The sequence below is a fragment of the Bacillus rossius genome, chromosome 14, assembly GCF_032445375.1.
Source record: "Bacillus rossius redtenbacheri isolate Brsri chromosome 14, Brsri_v3, whole genome shotgun sequence".
Taxonomy (NCBI): Eukaryota; Metazoa; Arthropoda; class Insecta; order Phasmatodea; family Bacillidae; genus Bacillus; species Bacillus rossius.
Window position 1 is genome coordinate 23,206,144 of NC_086341.1, and position 26,590 is coordinate 23,232,733.

Sequence of the window (26,590 nt, forward strand, 5' to 3'; positions counted from 1 at the left end):
CTGCGCGAACGAAGCGTAGTCATTGTGTGTACATTACATATATATTGCGTACATTGCGTACATTGGGTGTACTTTGCGTAAATTGCGTGTACTCTGCGTGTACTGTGTGTCAGTTGCGTGAATATTACGTGTTCGTTCCGTTTCCTGTGTGTACTGTGTGTACGTTCCGTTTCCTGTGTGTACTGTGTGTACGTTCCGTTTCCTGTGTGTACTGTGTGTACGTTCCGTTCCCTGTGTGTACTGTGTGTACGTTCCGTTTCCTGTGTGTACTGTGTGTACGTTCCGTTCCCTGTGTGTGTACTGTGTGTACGTTCCGTTTCCTGTGTGTACTGTGTGTACGTTCCGTTTCCTGTGTGTACTGTGTGTACGTTCCGTTTCCTGTGTGTACGTTCCGTTTCCTGTGTGTACTGTGTGTACGTTCCGTTTCCTGTGTGTACTGTGTGTACGTTCCGTTTCCTGTGTGTGTACTGTGTAATCATTACATTTATTGTGTGTAAATTACATGTATTGCGCGTACATTGCGTGTTGGAGCTGTTGGAGCATTTGGAGCTTTATACACTTGAAGGTAGTTGGAGGAGTCTTGTACACTCGTAGAATTGTAGCCTCATGGTCTCTTAGACTCGTAGCATTCTAGCCAAATATCATTGGAGCTGATGAAGAAAAAGGCCGTTGGTGTCAATGACTGTTGGAGTCACTAGACTGATAGAATCAGTAGACTGATGGAACCAATGAATATTGGAGCCAATGAATATTGGAGCCAATGACAAATGTGCGGTCTTTTCGATGATGGTGCTGCCATTTTCGTTGTCGGTGCTTCCAAATGTGCTGCCTTTTCGTTGTCGGCGCTTCCAAGTGTGCTTCCTTTTTTTTGGTGCTTCTATTTTTTTAATGTTGTTTTGACTCTAGTATTATAATAAATTGTTCTTGATTTGACTAGCGTATTATTCCATCCGGTGCATGTATATAAGCGAGTCCTAGACAGCAGGACGCTCAGTTTGTTTCTGACGACTGCGGTGTAAGGATCACCTAGATTGTTTAATCTGGTGCATAAATCGCGTAATTACCTGTTCTTGCGAACTCGATGGCATCTTTACCGTCTTTAACGTTGAACTCGGAGGTTGTACCATCGACTACGGGAACCATGACGTTAGCGCCGACGATGTTGGAGCAGATCACGTTGGCAACGCCTCTGACAACACTGGAGGAGACTTCGATATGTGCTGTTCCACCATCAGCTAAAGTTTCATCAGCATTGAATACTTCAATTAATGAAGAGCGTACTTCGCATCAGTGCAAATACTGTGGTGCATCATTTACTATCACCTCAAATGCTCGCAGACATGAAAGAAGCGGTTGTTCTAATAATGTTCAAAGAATACAATTTCAGTGCAATAAGTGCAATAAACTAATTTCACGTCTCGATAGCTTACATCGTCATTATAAAAAATGCTCCGAGACGTATAATGAACATGGTTATTGATTTGACTCATGTGTTGTACCGGCTAATGAGACTATATATAAGTGATATGAACTTCAGTCCGTCTCTGGCTGTGGCGATGAACGGATCGGATAGACATTTAAAGTCATGTAAAAGGCTTAGTCCGTACAATAAGAAGACTGTTTGAATCGAGGAATCCAAAAAGGCTTTATTAATTTGTCAGTGTTTTTTTTTGTACTTGTAGTAGTGTATTGAATTTATGTAATAAAATTTTTTAAAAGAACTTGCGGTGTTTTTATTTCTCAAACCTGTCGCTTTTGTGGTATTTTTTAAAATTAAAGTTGATTTGTATCGACCAGGGATCGAACCAAGGACCTTATTCGATCTAATCAATCAGTATATATAGATTCCACATTAAGTTAATGAATTTTGAACTTTTTCCCGCATCTCTAGCTAAATAATTACACGATTCCAAGATGGTGACCATAATGACTTATAGGATGATGGTTGATTTGGAAACTATGCTTCATTTAGGACTTTGATGATTATTTATTAAAATTATTATAGTTCACTTAAAATTAATATGTTTTGCATCGTCCAGGGATCGAACCGAGGACAGGAGCGGATCGAATCAATATGTAAATTAATGAGTGATTTATTTAATGAATTTTGGAACTTTTCCCGAATCTCTAGCTTTAAAATTACGGATTTCCAAGATGGTGGTCTTGATGTCTGATAGGATGATGGTCGTAGAGGATTTAGAGTCTCTTTACGAATGTTGAACATGGTTTATTGAAATTATTATTTTTTACATAAAATTAAACATTATTGCATCGATCGGGTATCGAACCGAGGACAGGAATCCATCGAATCAATATGTAAATTAATGAGTGATTTATTTAATGAATATTGGAACTTTTCCCGAATTTCTAGCTAAATAATTACGGATTTTCAAGATGGCGGCCGAATTTCAAGATGGCGAGTGTCATAGTAATAAATGATTACTGTACTCTAGCGGATAAGAACTAAACTAACATGACGTCAGCGCACTCTCGCCGACGATACAATGATGATGGCTTCCAGCATCGAAGACAAGATGGCGGACATGACGTCATACTAGGTGACGATATATATGCTTTGAAAAAAGTGTTGGGAGTCAGTCTGCTAGCACCCACCACGGGGGAAGGATCGGTCGCCATTTTTAATTTTTTTTGCACTCGTCGGGTTCGAACCATGGACTTCGAACTCCGTGTCGTAAATGTTTGTTTTTTTAAATATTTTTTATTAAAAATTTATTAAGTTATTTTTTTATTAATTTAAATTTTTTTTTATTAAAATCGGATAATAAATAAAAAAGTTAAAGATGGCGGCCGTAACGGAAATTGCAACGGTGACGTCATAATCCATGATGACGTCAGAGGCTTATCGTAGGCTGTAGACATGGATGCTTAAGCCTACATATGGACATTTCTAGCCGCTGGGATTTTTAAGGACTAAAAACGGGAAATTTTCCCTCGAAACGGGAATTTATCTCTCGAAAACGGGAATTTTTGAATTGTGGAATTTTTTGAGATTTTTTGGTGGAATTTTTTTTCACAGAAATGGAAATTTTGGCGAATTTTGAGGAATTTTGGGCAAATTTTGCCCAATTTTGGCGGATTTTGACACATTTTGAAGGTCAAATGTCAAGGTCAAAGGTCAAGGTCACAACCATCCAAGATGGCCGCCGTGACATCACAATCCAAGATGGCGGAAAACACCACCGGCCACACACCACGCGCCAGCGCCAGTCCTCGGACCGGCTATCCTATACTACTGTTATGATTTCCTAAATTCCTGAAAATATCAAGAGATTATTTTTTTTAAGCCATTTTTGTGACTAATGATATCATACAAACTTTTATTCAAAAACTGGTTATATCACGATAAAAATTTGGTAGGTATTTATTTGTCAGCCCGAAGACTGTCGTGATCCTACTAAGCGCAGAAATATGTCCACGTTAATTCAAGCCCACGATAAAACCCACGATAAAAAAAATATCAACCGACAGCTAGAAATACACTACCAACAAAGCACCTAGAGGTACTAATCCTCAAGTTGAATGGTGTACAGTGGCCGGTTTGCTTTCCCCGTCAGTGTTTCAGACTCACTTACACACTGAGGAAAAGGTTTGTTTGAATCAAACAAATATTTGTTTCTATATGGCAAAACAAATATTTACTTGGTGGAACAAAATATTTTGTTAGCTTAACCAAACTCTTTAAGAAATTAAAATTATTTGCTACACCTAACCAAATATACATTTGAGTTGACATTCTTTTTGGGTCGACAGAATCTTTCCTACTACAAAATATTTGTTTGAATTAACAAAATATATTTATTTCGCTAGATACAAACACATATTTTGTTGAGGCAAACAAAACTTTCTCTCAGTCCAGAATGTTTCTAAATCATGCATACGATTATACAAGTCTATAAAATTAACACGAATGAATATATCCTCAGGAGAATTGCAACATAATATGCAAAATAATAAAAGGTTTGTTATCTTTTCGAAAAACATCCACTTTTTTTTCCGAACTGCTGGAGCCAACCTTGTATTCTCCGAGCGGTGGGAAGCTACTGCCGGGATGTCGACATGAATCACCACGTCCTGGACGCGCGCTCTATCAGTGTCAGCTGCCGCGGCGGCAGGTCCGGGTGAAATGGGGACAACGCAGCAACATCATTCTTTTTTTGCGTGTCAGTCACGACAGTTCAAGTTGGTTTCCCGTCCAAATTGCTGCAGTGAACCTCATTCCTTCTTGGTAAGACTTCTCGGGAGGGGCTATCACTAGAGACCTGCAAAATTCGCGGATTCATTCGGTGATAGGCTAGAATTCAAACACATATACCTTTTAGATAATTTTGCTATAGGCTTACTGTTCATCTGGACGAATCTCAGCCAGTTATAAACCCTCAACCAAAGAAGGATCAAATCACAAACAAACCAGCTGAGACGACTTACAAGTCGGCCGCCAATGAACTTGTGTTATTTGCCCGAGTGTACAGGGGTATGTGCAGTCTATCCTGAAGGCCATCGAAACCGCGAATTTTGTACGTCTATATCGATAAGTAGGGACCGGAAAAATTCGCGGGTTCAATGACCTGCAGGATGAACTCCATAGTTCTACGTACACTCGGTCAAATGTCACCCACTCATTGGCTGCTGTCTTGTGAGACGTTGCAGCGTAGCAGCCTGTGATTCGATAAAGCTTTGGTCGGGTGTTTCTCATTGGCCCAGCGTCATCCAGGTGAGTTGTGAGCCAATAGCAGAGACAGCACTGAGGTATAACTATTTGTATTTTAGCCTATCGCGAAATGAATCCGTGAATTTTTCCGGTCTCTAGCTATCACACAGAGGAAGGACGCAGTTGCAAAACGCGACATTAAGGCTCCCTTCGCAATTGGCCGCTGCGAGCGCGCCAATAGAAACGCGCGGGGCATCGTGGCGACATGGAACCTAACCTAACAACTCACACCGATTGGCGCATTCTCGCCAACAGTGGCCGGGCGCACACACTGGCGTGTTTTCCAGTCAAGCTTTTTCTTCGCGTGATGGCGGAGTCAGGTTCCCGCACCGAAAGGTTTATTTTAGTTTTTGAGGAGGGAAAAGCAATCAGGGACATGCCTACAAGGGAATACTTAGAGAGTTAAATTTAAAAAAAGTTAGAAATCGTTGTTACTGCTCAAAAAATGATCGTAATAATACAATATAATCCGTTCTTACGGGATTTATTTCGCTGCAACAAAAATGCAAACGATGCACTCGCTTCCTCCCAATACATTTTCATGCATGCAGCTGGGAATGTGGCGGAGAGGCGCGTTCCCATTGGCTCGTCTGCCTGACGCGCCACGCCCCTGCGGTGTACATAGTGAGTGTCGAGTGGCCCGCTGCGAAGGAGCCTGGGTAAGTCAGAGATGGGCTTAGAATACTTACAAATTTATGGTCTCAAATATGAATAAATAGTTTAAAAATTCTTTCGATGATTTATTATTGAAATTATTGAAGTTCAATCATTGTAATTCGTTTCTATTAAAGTACACTTATTTCATTATAAATGAGTTCTTTTGACGTTTTCTCATGTTTTTTTAATTCATTTTATTTATTTAATTACATTTGGGTACAAATCATTTTATTTCTATTGTATCGAGTGTTTTTGTTTGATGTATTTCTTAGGTTTCCGACTCATTTCCGTATAGGTATGTGGATTTATTTCATTTCCATTTGTATCGTTTAAGATGTGATTTTAAAAAGTATTAAATTTAGCATAAATAAATCCAACAAAATGAGATAGAAAATTTTGGACTCGGAAGGAGATATCGCCCATAGCGCCCCCCCCCCCCCCCCCCATTTTTTTTCTGAAGTAACGCTTTGCATTCGACGGTTGTAACAGCAGCTTGAGGAGACTGCTTGTTTTGTCAAAAGTAAATAATAAAAAAAAGCTAGCGAATCTTTCAGTACTCGCCAGAGATGTGTAACATCTAACCTCGGTAATGCGGAAAAATTTCAAAAGGATCAATTAACACTGCATTAAAATTAATGAACAAACCTAAAATTTTAAAACGACTTAATATTTATTAGAAATCTAATTTTCAATTTTAATAAAACTGTAGGTATATCACACAATAATTTGTTCTATATTGTTATGAAATAATAATTTACCTTTAAGATTTTACACTATTATATTAAAACTTTTTAAACTATGAAACCATTCATAAAAACATTTCAAAAAACAATACATTTATAGAAGCATAAATCTCCAGAGCACTGCCGACTTATTATTTATGGACTCAATGGCGGACTGTAAGCTAAATTTTCTTTTCTTGTTGTTATTATATTCCCGGACGCGAAAGCACAGTACATATCAGTCATTCTTGCATTTCCCTCTGTCTCGTGTCGTATTTCTCGCACATAAAAGTCGTACCCCATTACTCACATTGTGACGTGTGCTTCATAGAAAGAATTTCCCTCAGAAATTTAAGCCACGAAAATAGCGAGAATACTGTAACCTCTATCACAGGAAAAATTCCTACAGGAAAGTGTAGAAACACCTCTTCAGCCAAACGTGCTTTGTAGATGTCTACATGTTACCATAACTAAATGGAAAAAGTGAAAGATTAAATTTGTTAAATATTTTTACTATCACAGTAAACACTATTGTTGTTTCAAAGTGTTATTTGCAAACACATTTATTTATTTTTCCTTATTATACAAGCATTTATAAGTGTGTTCAAGATAATAAACAGAAACAAAAGTAAAAAAATTTGTTTGCACAATGTTAGGCATTGAGGAAATAAATCAAACTAATAAACAATCATTACATTTTCATTGTGTTTATTTCGTGAATTTTTTTTACATTTATATCAATTATGGCTGTGACAATACTTTTTTTACTGTCACTGTGAAGATTTAATCACGGATAAGAATTTATTTTATCAAAACACAATTATCTAACATATGGTTTGGAGTGATCTTACAACTAGTACCTACAACCTGGTGTAAAACGTCCTGTTGAATATAGACACCTTGAAACGCAATTCCATTAACGAAACTGAACACATTAATATACAAAAGAATAATTACCATCTATGTATAATTTATATCAAATCCCAGAATCAAAGAGAAAATCATTGACTTTTTATTCCGTGATTCCAATTAACCTTACACATCTCCAACAAAACCCATTTTGAAAAAATTGTAAAACCACAAGGTAAGCGTAATTTCTTATTAGGTAACTTAATAACACTGGTTTACACAAATTAACACTCTTAAACACTGAGATGAAGGGCAATAATGATGCTCACCGGGCCTGTAAGCGTTCTATGATGCATATTAAGCCTTTCTAAATCGGCCCGCTTAGTACCGCGTGGGCCATTATGGGTCTTAATAACAAAGCCAGCAAGAGTAAAGCTCTTCTTCGGCGCCACAAGTTGGAAATCCTTCCAACTTAATCGATTAGAGCTAAAGCCAACGAAGTAGTTAGTACTGGATGTCAGTTTCGGGTCCAGAGCACAGAACAGTTCTCTTTGTTATAGGTTCGAAAATTTTTATTCCAGTGAGCTGGCAGCCATAGCCTTCAAAGTTGTACACATAATAGTACATCAGGATCCGTAAAACGACCGATTAAAAATAATAATGATCGAAATGTTTGTGAGTTAGAGATTTTTGATGCATTTATAACACAATGTGTGTATAAGTGTGTGTGAGTAGTGACAAATAAATTTTTTTTGTCGTGTCAACGCTTTTAATCGGTGAATGTTGTGGAAACACGCAACATTAATAACGTCAATACAGCTTGTTTGTGATCTAGTGATGCAAACCTGTAGGTGGAAATCTAATTATCTGTTTAGTGCTTACATTAGGGGGTAAATTGGTATATTATTTTCAAAGGAATTATCAGTACCTGCACAACATAGAACCCAACTATATTGGTTTTCTTTTCAAAGCATCTAGAAATGTATCGTATTACTAGATGCTTTAAAACGAAAACATTTTAGAAAAATTTTAACTGTATCCAATATGCTAAAATGTTTGATTCTTCTGGAATATTCGAGAACATATAAGGTAAAAAATTTTACTGAAATTTCCAGAATGTTCCGAAAGTTTCCAAAAGGTTTTAAATGTTTAATGGTGCCAATAAATAAATTTCCAAAATGTTCTACGAGGGCACATAAAGCTACATATTTTTGGGCCTTATTTCAGTATAGAAATCTTCGTATACGCATGAGGCAAATTTTTTCATTACAAAATTAAAACTCTGATACAGTCATAAAGTGATTTTTATTTCGGTAAGCCTTTCAGTTTCACAAGGAAACATTTACGTTTACAAATGTGGCAGCACTGCGAAATATTTCTTTATATAAAAATTAAACATCCTTCTGTTTACATGTAACAATTCAAGCATCCAGTCGGAGTAGGTGACCTAATTTTAGCAAACTAGGTTTTTAAGATATTATTTGTACGTATACACGCCCGTATGCTAACATTTCGGAAGAAAATTTACTGTACCAAAGATTTTCCACGTCATTCGTACCCAGAGTATCAGAAGAGATTTTTGGTAAATCATAAGCACTGTACTGTAATTAAAATTCTGATGGCGTGTTAATTGGTGACTGATAAATCAGAGGTATTCACTTCAGTGGCTAGCTATGTGTCACATAACATTAAATGCACAGGGAAAAAACAGATATAAGTACTCTCAGTCTCAAGCAACTCAAAATAATAAAAAAAAATGTTGCCTATGAAACAGAACACTCATTGAAAATAGAATTAAAATTATATATATGAAATGGTACTGGGATTGACATTGTTTCGTTATACACTCAAACACTTGTAACCATTGTTAGCTCTAAACACATACTATAAAAAATTGTAACCATTTATTAAAGCAGTATAATAATATTTTAATAGTTTGCTTATCAAATCGTTAAATTTCATTAATTTTGTTAAATTTTACAGCAATGCGAGCTTTTCAATGTCGTGGCAGTTGTAACTTAATACGTGTGTGCATGCGCTGCAGTTTGGTGTCCACCATTGAGGTAGTCTACAGATTGAGGTAGTCCATAGATTTATATACCTAGTCCATAGATTGATATACCTAGTAAATATATTGATATACTTAGTCCATAGATTGAGGTAGTCCATAGATTCAGTTAGTCCATATATTGACGTAGTATATAGATTAAGATAGTTTATTATTGTGGTAGTCTATAAATTGATGCAGTCTTTAGATAGATGTAGTCAATAGATTGATATAGTCTATAGATAGAGGCAGTCTATAGATTCAGTTAATCTAACGATTGGGTGACTAATTTAAAATTTAAATCACCCTGCTTAGCAAATTGTAAGCAAAACAAACCGGATCTACTTGAAGACTAACTATAGGAAACAGTTTAACAGCTTGAAAATAAGTCGTTAGAAAGAGTGGCTCCAGAACATGGCTAAGTCAAGAATTTTGCGGATTTGAGTTTGTCATACCGAGAAATACAGAGGCAAAATATTTAGCTAATTCAAAACTGCAACATGCTCGAACACTATTATCTAGAGTCCCTTGTGAGTTGTCAAACAAAGATTCCAAATACACATCTGCAAGGATAAGAATTAAAACTTACTATATCAAAAAATTTTACTGGCAATCCTTTTCTTTGAGAAGGGAGGGAGAGAATATGATGGTTCGTTCTCATTTTGACTTAAAAAATTGCCATGGCCATGCAAAACACGTAACATTTGTCAACTATTGTTTAGAATGTGGATGTTTGCTGGTACAGAAATTTTGGTTAGTTAAATCCTAGTTATCTTATCACAGGACACTCTCTGGTGCTTCGCCGGTTCGTATATTTCTCAGTGTGCAAAGTTACCCGGAGATAAGAAGTTAAAGATTTTGTCCGTGCGGACTTCACCATGTTTAACGCTAGGTTAACACCTTTGTACAGTTTTAGCCGACTTACTTCATGATGAAAATTTTTTTTAGTATTTTACCTAGCGAGTTCTTTAAAAGTTGTTAAACACATTTCTAGAGCAAGCCATTAAACAACTATAGTTTGTTTTACCAACCAATTGCTTACCGGTGTGATTTCAAATAATTTTAATAACGTATACACTCCACTGACTAACCTACATGATGATTTCTCATTTACAGTAGACTTCCGATAATCCGACACGTTTGTGACTTGGCAGTTGCCGTACATCTGAAAATGACCAATTAAAATCACGCAGTATTTCCCACGATCGCTAGACGTAGAGTTGTGTGTGTGTGTATATATATATATATATATATATATATATATATATATATATATATATAAAGAATAGTTTCCGTTTGTAGGTTTGTATATTTGTAAGTTTGTTTATTTTATACAAATTTACCTTATTACTGCGAGCTTGGCACAATTTACCTTTGAAACGAGGAAGGTCAATGTAACCTATAGCCTACATAAGATTTTGAAAATCACCTTTATTTCCTTTCCTACTTCCTTAAAACAGAACTTTGACTCTACTTGATGAAATTTGGCACTCTTGGCGTTATAATAAAAAAGAACATTTTTCTAACTATAGATACCTGATAAAAAAAAAGTAGTAGAAAATCGAATACATACAATTTCGCTTTACCTCTTCCCCTAAAACAGATTTTGGTTATTCCTTGATGAAATTTTGCACAGTGACTTTTAAACTGAAAGAAAAATTACTGTCTATATTCAATTTAGGAATTTAATGGCTCCCCACCCCCAGCCACCTAGATAACACACCTTTCCACCTCTCCCAAGCAGAAAGTTGATACACACTATGTCATGAAATTATGCACATTCAAGGTTCATTTAAAATAGGAGAAAAATTGTCTAAATTTTATATCAAAAAATAAACTACCTCCATCAGGTTGTCCACATTAAAAAAAACTATTTCACTGAACCGAACATTTAAACATATTTTGGGAAATCTTGACGGACACTTGATAGTTAATGTTTTTTTTTTTTTTTAAAGAGGGATTTTCCTTCAAAAAATTATTTTAAAAGACACATCTTTACCCTGTCTACATAATATTTACAAAAATCATCCCCAAGTTTTTCCTACAATTTGAAGTAGTTTCTACGTAATGATGAAGTTTTTGCATTGATATCTTTGATTTTTATAAAAGTAAAAGTGGACTGAATACAAAAACTTGCAGAATAAACTACCCAAAACTTTAAATTAGAATTTTTCACTCCTTGATTTAATTTTGTACACTCGATAAAATTTTAATGACTGTTTCCATGTGAATTCGACAACACTGCCAAGTTTTCCTGGGTTCACGATGTTTATAAATGACTCCCCCATTCCCCTTTCATAATTTATATTGGCCCCGCCTACATGAGCCCCATTGTGGTTTGCAGAGCCTCAGAAAATAAACACACGATTTTAAAACTTCTCGATATCCGAGTGGTGTCTGATTACGAACATGGTTTAAGGATACGCTAATGGAGGATGAGTATTTCTGTTTCCGTACTTCGTCTTTAAACTGTTATTTCAAGAAAGGTTAAAATGGCTTAACCGCAAATGTTCTGAATAATTTTTAGACATGAAACCTAGCAGTCCTTGAAAGCACTCAAGGGACTTTCGTTGCACCATCTTAATTTTCTTCTCTAGATTTTTATTAAAATGTTCTCATTAGAACTCATGTTGAAATTATTGAAATGACCACCATTCAAACCGGTGACGAACCACTGACTGGTGGAAATCGTTGGTTTTTGGTCGCAAGTGCCTGTTAAGATGAGGAAGTACTGTCTTCTAGTAGATCACGTGAACGCTACTATCCGTCTCACGAGCCAGTACCCAATTAGACGTGGCAAGCAGAAAGAAAGTTTCTGGCAGCCATCACTTGCCATCTTCACTTGCTCGGCCTATAACGGCCTTACAGGAAAAGAGTTGTTGACGTCAGCTAAAAATCATAGATTTTTTACCTTCAGATCGCTTGGTTGGCTAAGTCAGAGCATTCCTCCCCGGTACCGGACCATCGGGCATCCCCGGCCGTTGGATGCCGGACTATCGGAAGTCTTGCTGTGATTGCTGATTGATTCGCTAGCGACGACAGCGCTTCTCGCGGGGCGTGCCGGTGTCGACTATCGATTGTCATGTTCCTCCCTCTCCACTCTTCGCGACAGTGAATTGTGTTGGGGTGGGGGAGGTGTATAAGGGCGTATTATTATCATTCCCCGATCCAGCCGGGTAGTCACGTGGCCTGGCCAACCGTCGCGTTGCTTCGCGTGTCGCAGCCACTTGGTTGGCAACAATGGGCCGCCCCGCGCCGCTGAAGAATTGATAACGCTATCGTGGGGGTCTCCTGTGGAGAGTCGAGGAGGGAGTGAGAGGAAGTGGACTCGTGAATAATTACCAGGACTTTCCCCTTACACCCCCCTCCCCCGGACAAAATCGCGACTCGCTCAATCTACCTGTCCCGTTTCCACCCGACGAGCTATCGATATCCGTCCCGACCTCAAAGGAATCGATCATCGATCGCACGGTACGAATTGAAAAAATAAATTTGGTAAATCACCCGGCCCGTGGGCTTTGAGAAGCCTCCTTAGATGTGCCTCTTGTTTGAGTTGCACGTCGAAATGTATTCAAAGAGAAAAAAGTACATTCGCGAGTTAATATTTTACCGAGTGAAACTACTTTTAGGTTAAGTCGAAGCCATGATTCATGGTAGCGTAATGGATAAAATACAACGCTAGATATCGTTCAGTGATTTTTTTTTTTTGACGTGACAACGTGTAATAAATCGATGAACGCCGGCTGCACGCACGAAAAAGTGTCCCGTAACGCACATTGTCCCACTACGATGTGTCCCGTTACGCACATTGTACGCTTACGCCGCATCTCTCTTCCACTCGATTGGAACAACCATCGATTTGACTTTTCAATCATGTTTTCGACATTTGAATTATTAATATTATGTAATTCAACGTTCGTCCACCGTTTTTCAGCACAATCGGTACGGTTATTTAAAAGTAATGCTGAATTTTCAAATACGTTTTTGTACGAACAATGGTGTTTTACAGTTACACATAATAATTCAAATTACACCCGGGATCTTTTGCACAATGTTTTAAAAAATATTGTAATACATTATAAATAATTTTGGTGTATTTGGGATGCGTATTTGTTATAAAATCGTATTATAAAAACGAAATAATATTATTCCCCTATGGTGCTTTCATCTACGGTGACGGACGCGAACCTAACGAATCGCGGTATATTTTTGCTTCCTCGGCAACCAGGCACTCGTTAATACATATTTTCCTTTGTTTATCGCGAGGGGCGTTATTATTAATGAATTATAAATAAAATTTCGTGCCCGGGGCCACAATTGCATATTATTTATAGCACTGGAATACATAAAAACGTAAAATATTTTCGACGAATTTTAATCTGTGGTTTTCATTGCTTATTACAACAATTTCGGCAATAAAGGTTAATTATTCTTGCATTTTAAAAATCTGATTACTAGTATAATTTCAAGTATTAATTCTTTTATTATTAAAAAAAAAGTAGCATCTGTCGGCGAGTGCAGTAATAATAGGTTATGTTACAATTGACTAAAGAATTATGGTGATTCATATAACTGATGATAGATATTTGATTACATTTTATTTATATGAAAACTTGTTCATAATTATATTTAAACTTTATAGCTACACGCCAGTTTTTAAAATTAAGTACAAGTCATCTACACGTGAACTGTTTCGTCGACTGTTTATAAAGTGAAGTGAAAAGTTAATGTGGTTTTCATTGCTTATTACAGCAACAATTTCGGCAATAAAGGTTAATCATTCTTGCATTTTAAAAATTTGATTACTAGTATAATTTCAAGTATTTATTCTTTTATTATTTAAATAAAATTGATTCAATTTTATTCATAAAATTATGCAATTATTTCATCAATGTTTTGTTATGATCATGTCACGTTAAACTATTGTCCGTAAACCGACTTTACAGACAGCCAATTTTTTTTTTATTTGGAGGGGACAGGGAGGGTAACGAACAAAGAGTAGCAAGCAGACAACGGCAAGATTTATGCCGTATTTTGAGCTACAATGTTTGTTACAATTATGAACATATATTTTGAACTTCATTAGGTATTTTTATTGCTATTATTATTGAAGTATTTTTCTGTAACTATTTTCATTTTTATCTCAGTGTGTGAATTAAACATGCATACTCGTTGTGGTTATTTTAAAGTAAACTAATTTTATAAATAAAGCATCGTTTGGACTTATAAAATAGTAACCATAATCATATCCTGTATTTTCAGATTAAAGAACATTCTAAAAAGAGTATAAGTAAGAAATAACCATGCAATTATAATGTAGCACGTGACAGTAAAATTAGAGGGGGGGGGGGAAGGAGAGGGCTGTCTCCTATCCTGGGTCCAGAGTCCGTAATCGAATGTGGGAACCATGGTGAGCTAGTCCATCAGCGCTCTAAGATGTGTAATATCGAACCTCGGTAACGAGCAAACTATTGTGTTCTCATGTGGCAAATACACTTATAATACGAAACTGGGACACGAAATTTAACGTAGAATATTATAAAACAATGTCAAGCGTGATAATTACGCGCCAAATGGTGTTTTCAACTACATTCATGGATGCAAACAACACGTAGTGTCCTTAACCACCGCTAGAATTTGCTGCCGGAGAAACTACGTTGACTATCAAATCATTCCATTTGCAAACCTCAATTTTAATCTATATAACTTATCACCTCTGATAAAAACGAATTACCTAAGACTCTAAAAAAACAGAACTTGGCTCTGAACCTGATTTTTGTCAAAGGAATTTTACTAAAATACTGCCGAAATTGTTAACATTCACTTGAAACTTCGGCTTTTTGAACTTTAGTTCGCATCATCCACCACAGATGGCAGCACCGTGGTTACACATTTCTGTTCCATGTTGCTTCCGTTTCAGTCACAAAATTCCTCGTAACAAACGCCGTATACAGAGAGCTAAGGTGTTACACATCAAAGAGTGTGCACTGTTATACAGAATTATATAGGGTATAATTGGCGACAAGAACTTATCCAGAAGGAGTGGGGAAATCGTCTATCAGGACACTTCCAACACCATTCATTCATCCTATTTTTTATTCGTTTGTACTTCAGTTCATACATTAGTGCATTTAATCACTCATTCGTTAGTTCCGTGATTTTTCTTTTTCCATGCGTTCATTCATTCACTCATTTTTTTACTTGATGTAAGCTTTTGGACATACGCCATTGCTAAGCACATGTATGTCTGCAGAAGAAAACTACAAAAAACACAAAAGACAAAAAAAACCATATTATGCAAAAAATTGCTGTTGTCAACAGGATATAAACACCACATAATATTACATAACAGGAATTTGGTCAACAAACAAAGAATAACAAAGAAAAATGGACTAACAAAACGAAAAAAAAAAATAAAAATTATGACAGCACAAAAATATTGAACCCCAAAAAAAAAATCCAGCACAACAGTTGAAACGATGGAATATTATGTGGTGTTTATATCCTGTTGACAACAGCCATTTTTTGCTTAATTTGTGTTTTTTGTAGTTTTCTTCTACAGACATACATGTGCTTAGCAATGGCGTATGTCCAAAAGCTTACATCAAGTCGTGCACTCTCATTGCTGAAATCTTTCAAAGATAACTCATTTTTGTTCATTCGTCTGTTCATTCATTCGTTTATCCTGGCGCGTTTGGCTTAAAGCTTTGCTCGTCGCGGGGGAAATTTAATTCGTCCTACCAAGGCGAAGCACGTGCGCGGGGCGTGAAAAAAAAAGAGTTTTGAAACGGGAGGAGTGGTTGAGTGCGTTCGGTCCGGCCTCGAAAATAAATGGTTCAAGCATTTTCCCAGCGGTTTTGAAACCGCCGCGCGCGCAATTAACACTGTCGTTACAACAGCAGTAACTGTCTCCAGGGGCGGGGTTGAAAATATACCCACATATACATATAATTTTTTTGTAAATGACTCCACTTTGCGCTGCGGCCAGAAAATACGACCTTGTGATTTTCGGCAGTTTCGTATTCCGCGATAATGAAAGCTATAATTGCAAAGTCCCATTGGTGTGGCCGTGTGGATAGGCCGGCGCGTTCTATTACTACGCATAGGCGGATTAAGTGGAAGCTTTAATTCCGTAAAGCTTTTTACATGTCAAAATGTTTTATGAGTCAAGCAAAAACATTTTTTTTATTTTTAATTTTGGAACAGTTTTAAAAATAACCTTGAAAACGGAGTTGGTTTAAACATAGTTTCTTCTTGTACATTCACCCGTAATGGTATCAGTGATTCAGTTTAATTACATCGAAATTATTTTCTTCCGAATGATTGATCATAACATACGACCACAACCCATTCTCAACTTACTACATCATAATGAAAAAAGTACGTCTCAAAGACTTTGTATGTAAGTTTTATAACTGCGTGCCAGCTTTACACACATTTAGGAATTCGAAATATGTATTTCAACACTTGTATCCAGTTAAGTACCTTATCATATTAGGCACAAATCAACGAGATAATTTAATTTTAAATACAAAAATTACTTAATCAATTTTGTGCTTTCTACGTTCTATGAATAAAATATGTATAGGCCTACTTTTAAAATTTCTCACTGTAAACTGAAAGAAATAATGGAAATATTTATATTATTTTCTAGTTTTAAAATGATGAAAATGTCTATATTTTCTTAACATATTTGACACAACTGCATGAGATATGATTTGTCATTAAAACATACGATTTTAAATCCCCAATTTAGGTTAAATTATCACAATGTAAGTGGTATAAGGTAATATGTAAAAGATGTTTACTTAAGAATGATAAACATTGTGCAAATGTTTTCACCCCAGGTGTAAATATAAAGTTGAATATTAAAATTATATGCATTATAATATGCTTAGTTATAAAAAAAGGCCTGGTAAGGTAAACAAATTTCATAAAAAAAAAAGTTTAAACCTAAAATAAACTTTTATTGTAACAAGAGTAATGAATTTTAATTAACTTCTTTAAGAATCTTGAAATCTGATAGATTATACAGAGCTCATGAAATACGTAAATCACTACGATACTTTGTTATTCATTTACATTTTATTTCGTTCCATTCGACTGTAGACTGCACAAGTCCAGAGCAAATTATTTCTCTTGTAGGGTTGTTTTCAAATTAGGATCCCAAAATTCCATTACTTTTTAAAATCAATTACCTTTCTTTTGGGATTCTTTCAACATGCAAAGTAGATCATAATACTTATAATTTGGTTATTCATTTAGTACTTTCACAATGGCAAAATTGTTTTATTTATTGTAATTCACTTAAATTCAAATTGTACATGCTTGGAAGAAGTTTTAGAGTACCATTTTCAAATCATAGTTATTAAAAAACTTTTAATCATCTAGTAAATTGGAATCGAGTTGATTACAGAAATAATTTTCTTTTTATTAAGGCTGTCATAAAACATGTATTGATGCCGTCAGCTGGATTAAAAACATTTTTAATAAATATTTATGTTAGCTCCACTAATATAATATAATGATGAGCATCTTTGCAATGTGCAGTCATATAAATTCTGGGGGGTGGGAGGATACTATATTTCTTAGAGCCCTTCATAATATAAGTTTTTTTTTTGCCGCACTAACGCTGCAAGTTCTACACCGTCAGAAATAAACAACCTTGCCGTAATCCAGCCGCGATACACTAATTTATTATTTTTTGGTGACTTAATATTCCTAGCGGAACCTAATTACGTCAAATTTGTTTCAACAGTTCTAATGTCATTGAAAAGGTTGTACAGTTTAAAATTAGCGATTCGTCTTTGTTAAGCAGAGACCACGCATACGTTTATTTATCAAGTCATTATTTTTTTTTTTACAGTTTAATTACAATTGTAGTTATTTTTTAAATGAAAGCGACCTCAATGGCTGTTTTTAACAACCAGTCACAGTTAAGGGCCTTATCTGCCCGGAAATACATGAGGTGCGTAGAGCTTCAGGAAAAACAACGTGATTTCAAAAGTACTCAAGATATCCGAGTGGGCCCTGTTCAAAAAACATTTAATAATCTTTGCCAAGGGCCGAAAATGTCCTTTTTGATTTCGGATTAAGTTTTTAAACTGTGTTTTTAGAAGTGTTAAAATGGCTAAAAGGCGAGTTTTCAGAGTCATTTTTCAGGCGTAAGAATACATATTCTTTAATGTACTTAAAGGACTAGCATTACAAATTTACCTTCATTTCTATGCCATTTAAGGTTACGGTCAGCGCTAAAATTTCACAGTTGTCCTATGGACGACGACAAGACTGCTTGCCATTTCACAGCCTTGAGCTTAAAGGCGACACCGCGCTAAAAGAGCCAACGAGCGTCGCGCTTGTCATCCCGCTTCACTAATAATCATGCGCCCCTAACTAAATGGGCCCCTTAAATTCAGATATTCCACTGAAAATTTTAAATATCAAACAAAAGAAAATTGTTATTGAAACAAAAATCTATTCAAACCAAGATTACTTATTACGTCTCCGGTCCTTACTCTTCAAACAAAGAAATTAAAAAAATCTTGACATCTCCATTATTAGTAAAAAAAAATTCTTTGCTAGTCAGATATGTGAAACATTTAACCTCGGTAACGAGCAAATTAATGTGTTCTCTTGTTGCAAATACACTTATAATACGAAACCCGGACATGTAATTTAACGTAGAAGTCTTTAAAATAATGCTGAGCGTGATAAATATAGCTACGCATATTGGGTTTTCAACTACATTTATGAAAGCTAATAACACGTAGTTACGGCAACCGCCGCTAGAATTCGCAGCTGGAGTAGGTACGTCAACTACTGAATCATTCCTTCTGTAGCTCGAAATTGTAAACTACATAGTGAACCATGTCCGATAAAAAATAGAAAACATTATAAAATAGTAATCCGTGACTGTGGAACTGATTTTCGACAAGGAATTTGACTAAAACACTGCCCGCTTTCTTAAACATCAATAAACGCTTGATACTTTAAGTTTATCTTTGGCTTTGTGAACTTTGTTTTTCGGCATCCGTCACAGATGGCAGCACCGTGGTTACACATTTCCGGCTTCCGTTCTATTCACGAAATTATTCGTACCAAATGCCGTATAGCCTACCGAGAGGTAAGATGTTACACATCAAAAAATAACTAAGCTCGATTGTTGTAGCTTCCTAACCGATGTTCAGTCGTAGGTAAATCACACAAACCATACCCGCTCCTAATGTTCTCTAGAAAACGCGGACCACAAGGTTAACTCCAAATGTAATGTTTTGAGGGGGAAAGGGGGGGGGGGGGAGGGGGCAAAGCACAAACGTATCTTGCAAATAACAAAGTACGGTCCCTATCGAGTTAAAATTGAGACTCGTGTCACATTTATTACATTTATAACCTTTCTTAATGTTTAAAATAATTTTTTTTCGACCAATTGTAGTGATACTGTCGGTGAGGGTTATCAGTGATGAGTATGCGATGAAGTGACAAGACGACCATGTGTGATGATTCTGCAATGGGTTAGCATTGCCTTCCACGGTAATGAGTAGAACACGGATAAGCCACAGAACAGCACCAGCTTGAACCCCGGGAAACAAATTTCCCGCAAATGATTCATCAGCAAGAAGCTCTAGTAACTGATCTAAGAGCTCGGACTGTGACATTTAAAGACTTTAATTGCCTCTTTAGCTCCTCTTAAGGTATCCTGTTGAATCAAAGTACAATTTATCGTTTGTCTCGGTGATAAAATTGCCATAAAGCAACTAGCCTTTTGAAAAAATTTGTTACAATGATTTTTTTTTTCATTTTGTTTTTATTAAAGAACTAAACAAAAAAGATAATGATGACGTACACCAAAATAAAATTTAAAAATGGTGATATTTTCTACCGTATGAGTGAAACTAATTAAACTCTCGTGACATTTGGAGAAACACTACATTTTAATCGATGTCTTAACCGACATCCAATAATCGGATTTGCTCTTCCTACGTTTTCATCATCGTTGTATTTTTTCCCGTTTCACACGAGGGTCACACACACGTTGATACTTCACGACGTTCGCACAGTTATTACCTGACAGGGTAATTGTATCTCATATTTATAATGCTCGACAACATTATAAATAACTTTATCGTTAAATGACGTATCGGAGTTTCGTATTATATTGTGTTGTTGGAACACGAGAACACAACATTACCTTGCTCGTCGCCGAGGTTACACGTTTACACATCTGGGAAGCCAAAGATGTACATCAAGTTCTGTCCCTGCCCGAACACGCCCGAATATTCACCTTCGGACAACCTCGGGTTAATTTATATATATTTATATGTCTCTGTTTATTTTAATGTCGCTATACTAACCTAACTAACCGTCCATAGTGTTTTAAAGTGTTTTAATGTAGCTAACCTAACCGACCACTTTTAATATTTGAATTAATTTTTCCTGCGCAAAAATAAAACAAATCCCGAGGTTGTCCGAAGGTGAATATTCGAGCGTGTTTGGGCAGGGACTGAACTTGATGTACATCTTAGGCTTCTCTTACACATCTCTGGCGAGTACTGAAAGACTCGCTCGCATTGGCTGATCCCCGGCTGTGGTCTGTGACAGTTCTCCCGTCACCTCACTCACCTTCCTGGACCAGTAGATGCTGGGCACAGGGTTGCCTGAGGCCTTGCACTCCAAGGTCACTGTCCCGCCTTTCCGCGCCTTCAGCTGTCCGTTGGAGGGAATCATGCGTATGCTGGGCGGAACTGAAACAAGAAACGACGTCCGTCGCATGAGAAATCTGTTCAGTTTAGCTCATTACAGGTAATTGCTTCACATTTCGTTTCTAACCCAGTGTTTATTTTTCAGTCGTACAAACAATACATTTTGGCTGTCTCTTTCAATTTTTAACTATAACATAATAAATATTTTTTTCTTATAAAAATCAGTTACCTAAAATAAGTCTTAAGTACGTAATAATGTTATATTTATCTTTCAGTAATGAAATGTTTAACTAAAAGTATATTAAAATTTTGGACTTATAATTCCAACAGGTTGTTTTTTAGAAAACAAAAGAATGATTAAATAGTAATTTTATTGAGATATATTAAACTGTTACGAAGACATTATAACAAATATACCCAAAAAATTCATCGTAAAACCAAATATATAGTTTGGAGGAAAGCCTTTTATTTTCGTGTTGATATTATTAAGCATAAATGGTACCCTTTTTCCTACCCAAACAACTTGCAAAATTATTTATGAAAACTGATTCTAATACTACGCAGTTGATATATATGTGTTCGATAGGCTAAGTTTGATTTGATTTTTTTTCTATATGTTTAGTAGTATATTCCAAAATATTAAAACTACAGCCTTCAACGGACTTAAAACACACTCACAAAATGCTAATTTTAAATAAGCTACTTAAAATGTTCATTTACCCCCATGAAGTGAAATTTGACGGACAAATAGTTTATATGTTGTTTTTTAGAATTTTAACGTTAATAAATAATAGTTAGAAATTACAAAATAAAACCAAAACCCAATTTATACATTATGTACCCTGAATTAAATTTAGGCAAACACGTGCTTTGTTGAAGTTAAGAAAGAAACATTGCACGTGGCCAATCTAAGGGAAAAATGAAAGAAATTTCATTCCACATATATTCACACACAGATTATGCAGTAAGACACGAAGTTATAATGAAAAGTAGGTATTCTAAAGATGCGTTATCAACTTACGTTTAAAGACGCTTAATTTTTTTTAATTCTTCTGTCACCTCGTACAGTTAATTACAGGGCTAGCAAAATATCCTGGCAAAAATAAGATAAATTTATAGGAATTCCTTGCAAACATGCGCCTTGGATCGTGATGTCTACGGGAAATCTGTCGGTGTTCAGACAGGTAGGCCTACTGAGATGTTCTCGGTTGAAGAGCATTACAGTCCAAAATTTTATAAACCTGCGGTCACTCGAAACAAGTAAAAGAGTTGGTTGAAAGTAACTTAGTAAAAAATATCTTTTACAAAACATTGTTTCTCACCAAAAATATTTTTTGCTGTCTGCAGTTATTCTACTTACCTAGTCGTTAGTAGGTATCCGCATTGAATATATATTCAATGGTATCCGGCGACCAACTAATGATAGCCGTCCCTGCTTCAGATCTATCTTCAGTATACTTATTCTACAAGCCTGAAGGGTTAGAAGTCAGTAGATGAAAATACATTAGCTTGAATTGTCGGAGAAACGACTTTAGGTGAAGTAACAGTTAGTCAATGGCATTTTCAGTTAAACGATTTTGACAAAATGACTGTAGGTTTAGTGCCCTTTGGCTCTGTTGCTAAGTTCAGTAAATTTCCCTCCTAGATGGTTTTTTGGGTTCTGGATCAAATTAAATTCGGCCGAAAGAATGCCAGTCAATTGACATATAAAGAATGTCCCATAACTCAACGTCAAACCGATAGCAGTTTAAAGTACAATTAATCACGGTTCTTAATCGAAAAACCAACATTCAAAAAAGTCATAGTTTTCGAGTTATACGCATTTATTTCTAATGTTTTTAAATACCCACACTGCACCAAATAATTAGATACCGGTACTATGACTAAATATTTTTAACGCAATCATAAATAACCATTCCATAATAAATTAAGCATGGATTAACGTTTCAACGATATCGAGATTATTAAAAACAAATAAAGTCAAAAACTCAACTTTAGAAAAATAAGAAATAAATGGGCAATGACCTAAAGAATAGATCTGTTTTTGCCTTCAAAACAATGACAAATTTTTTATCAGGATGGCCATACTGGGAATCGATATCAAGTTAACGTGAATGAGATTCCGATTTCTTACAACTATGTTATTCTGAACCATAATTAAAAGAAAAGTTTTTAAATACCATAAGTGCAAACTGGAAAAAACCTATTGCTATTCTCTGAAAAGCTTTTTGAGGATCATGTGTTATTTCAAATCCAATGTACGTGAAGAAAGATTGATTTGGGATTTTTTTTTTGAAAACAACATACCAAATATTTTTGCTATGGAAAGTCTTATTAATATGTTTTCATCGACGGAAATGCAATAACGTCGTGCTGTCAAAATGGCGACGCGTAAAAAGAAGTACGTCTACGTAAGCCGTAAGAGGTGGGAACCGAGTGCTTTTCGTCCGCTTACGAATGTCAATAAAATGTCGAATCGACTTGGGTTTTTCATGCTGCAGCTTTCACACAACACAGTTGATTTTTATATTACAATTTCGTTGATAATATGAAATTTTCATGAAAATATGTTTAACCAAAATACTTTCATAGAAACAAGTACTGCGATGTGTTTTAAACTCCAAAGTACTTTTGTTCTGAATTGAAGAAAGTTATGTATAATAAAACGTATAATATTCAAGCTGCAACAGTCTTAATAAAGTTTGGCGCAGCTAATTATTTTGCTACTCCAATCAGCATGTCACAGTATTTTACATTTCACTCACTATATAAGTATTCGACGAAAATTTTCCAAAATAAAATACGTAAAAGATTAACAAACGAATAATTTCTTATTTTTTGATCATTACCTTTAACCATGTTTACAAAACACTCACAGCATAAGTTTTCATTTTTCTCTGACTTTTAAATTTTCCTTTTGCATCGTTAAATTAAAGCGTGCCGAGTTTTTATTTCTAACAGCTACAATAAATTTAGTAAATAACTTCGTCAAATTTAATTTACGGATACAAAAATGTGTTTAAAACATGTATAATCTGCTGTTCATATTATTTGTTTACGATATTACTTTACAATTTTAAACGCTATAGAATCCCGTGGGGAAATTCTCGAAAAACCAAACTTACTCCTGACACACGATTGGCAGGGACCGGAAAAATTCGCGGGTTCAATGACCTGCAGGATGAACTCCATAGTTCTACGTACACTCGGTCAAATGTCACCCACTCATTGGCTGCTGTCTTGTGAGACGTTGCAGCGTAGCAGCCTGTGATTCGATAAAGCTTTGGTCGGGTGTTTCTCATTGGCCCAGCGTCATCCAGGTGAGTTGTGAGCCAATAGCAGAGGCAGCACTGAGGTATAACTATTTGTATTTTAGCCTATCGCGAAATGAATTCGTGAATTTTTCCGGTCTCTAACTATTGGTTTAGTTTGACGTGGCTTTATGAGTCACGGTTATGTCCGCGGGATAGAGCGTCGTCTTGTAACTGCCAAGGTGACGATGAGGCTCCGACACAACACTGGAGGAACAACTCGACGCTCTTTAAGTTTGTGTTATGGCCGGGTGCTGGAATTGAACCCGCAGCCCTCTCACACATGAGCCTGACGTTCCACAGGGCCTGTAACCGGGATTTTGTAAAGGCATGGGTCCGGCATGAACAGTACATAATTTTTTTTTTACGTAGAAACATATTAGTTCCCGGTATACGACATTTAGTAGGAGTAATTTCGTGAATGGAACGGAAGTCGCGCGTAACGGTAATGTGTATACCACAGTGCTGCCATCTGTGACAGATGGCGCGAACCAAAGTTCACAAACCCTTTGGAAACTGTTTAGTGAAATTTAACAAGACGGGCAGTACTTTAATAAAATTCCTTCTAGAAATTCCGGTCCAAAGCCAGGGGTTCAGTTATTTTTTTCCAAACATTTTTCGCTATTATAGTAGCCATTTCATTATATAATTAAAAATTTCTATCTGGAAATAGAATGATTCGATAAACGCCGTAGCTGCTCCGGCTACGTATTCTAGCGGCGGGGGCGGAAACTAAGTGTGATTCGCGTCCAGAAATTTAGTCAAAAACTAAATTTCCGTATACTGTATTTATCACGCTCGGGATTATTTTAAAGAAAGCTACGTTGTATTTCGTGTCCGAGTTTCGTATTCTAAATTTATTTGCAACATGAGAACACATGGATTTTGTTGTTACCTTAGTTGTTAAATGTGTTTACACATCACTGGCGAGTACTGAAAACTTTGATCACAATTTTAATGACTAAGATTTTTTTATAATTTTACTTAAAAAAAATTGGTTGTCATACTAGAATCTCAGGGTGTAGTGAACCTTTATATATCCACCTTTTACACATACTTATTTAATTAATTATGAGAAAAGTAAGCTGAAATGTTATAATTAGGATTTTAATTAATTCTTTGTACTTAAGTAAATTGTCTGATGACTAAGTTAAATCAAGTTATTATTACATAATGTTTGTATGAAAGACGTGCTTCCAAATAAAGTGTGCCAACTAGAATTAAATATATACTTACGTGGAAAAACAAGTCCTGTCTATTTAGGTATTAGATTTATGTCTGGCTATAATTGGGGAGGAAATACATTATTGTAGCCCACTAAGCATTGCAATAATACTTCCAAAATTATATAACTGCAAACTTAATAATATAGCTGTATTGTTAATTTCTTTTCTCTTTGCATGTTTTTTGTCTTTTAGATCCTGGAATGGAAGGGTCATGACCGGGTCGTTACCACATGGCCGAAATACCACAACGCCGAACGTACAATAACGCCGAATACCATAACGCCGAATGCCAAATCGATCGCAAAGCCGACTGCTAGAAAACTGCTGTGTACCACAACGCCGAAATACAGTAACACCGAAAAATGTTGCTGCGGGGAGGGGGGGGCCACAGGAGCAAAATGAAAAACTACTGAATGAATTTGTGTGCTAACCTTACCTAACCTAACCTTTGTGGCAGTCCTACAATGACATTTTTCGGCGTTAATGTATTTCGGCGTTGTGGTTGTGCCGAATCAGTGCTACTTTAGGCACGATTTTTTTTATTTTCTTAGTTTTACAAAATTTTAAATTTTTTTATAACTTCAATTTTCCTCCTTCGCCCGCTGCTTTCGCCCCCATCCAAACTTGTTCGGTCGAGTGTACCGGCAGGTTAGCTTGTTGAGCAGTATAGTGCTCTCACCGCCGTTTCCCACCAAATTTGCTGGGTCTAGCCGACTACAGGGCTATAATCAGCAACGGTATCCACTGGCCGTCGCGTCTCGTCACGAGTTTAGCGCTACGCGTGACGAAAGTAGCCACCCTAAGCTTCCCATGGTCACCTCCACCCCTTCTCGGAGGTGTGCTGAAGTTTGCGGTCTCTAACATGTTTTGGTGTCCTTTTTTCAAGCTCCGCCGCACGTCCCGACGCCTGGCCGGCGAAGTCTCCCAGGGCAGGTCATTCACCGGACATACCCCCCACCCCTCCCTGGTCCACAGCGGTCATCGGCCAGCCGCGCCAGTGACCAATCTCAAGGCCAAAATCCCCCCCCCCCCACTTGCAAAATGGCGGCCACCAAGTGCCGCGATGGTCTCTGCGAGACTCCGATCTGCATGCCCACGCCATCTAGCGGCGAAAGGACGAACCAGCTATCCCCTATCCCCACCAGGAGAAACAGTCGACCTCACACTTAGTCGATAGGTCGCCAGAGCCCTTTTTTTTCTTTCGGAGCCCTTCGGAGCACTTCGGGTTTCCCGATCCCCTCCTCCAGAGGAACAGACGACCGAACTAAAGTTTAAGTTAGCGTCCCGGCGCCATTTTCAGGGATTTTGAGGGCAGCTCTCGTCCAGCGCGCATCTTTGCAACAGGTCGCA

At 36.6% G+C, this 26,590-nt stretch overlaps 1 protein-coding gene across 2 annotated transcripts in view; it reads right to left on the reverse strand.

Annotated features, from left to right (window-relative positions):
- LOC134538936 (lachesin) overlaps nt 1-26,590 on the reverse strand; it is a 523,035-nt gene that overhangs the window by 80,378 nt on the left and 416,067 nt on the right. For both annotated transcript variants that reach the window (XM_063380552.1, XM_063380551.1), the window contains exon 4: nt 20,624-20,745. In XM_063380552.1, the coding sequence (XP_063236622.1) occupies nt 20,624-20,745 (122 nt within the window). The remainder of the gene's footprint in view (nt 1-20,623; nt 20,746-26,590) is intronic.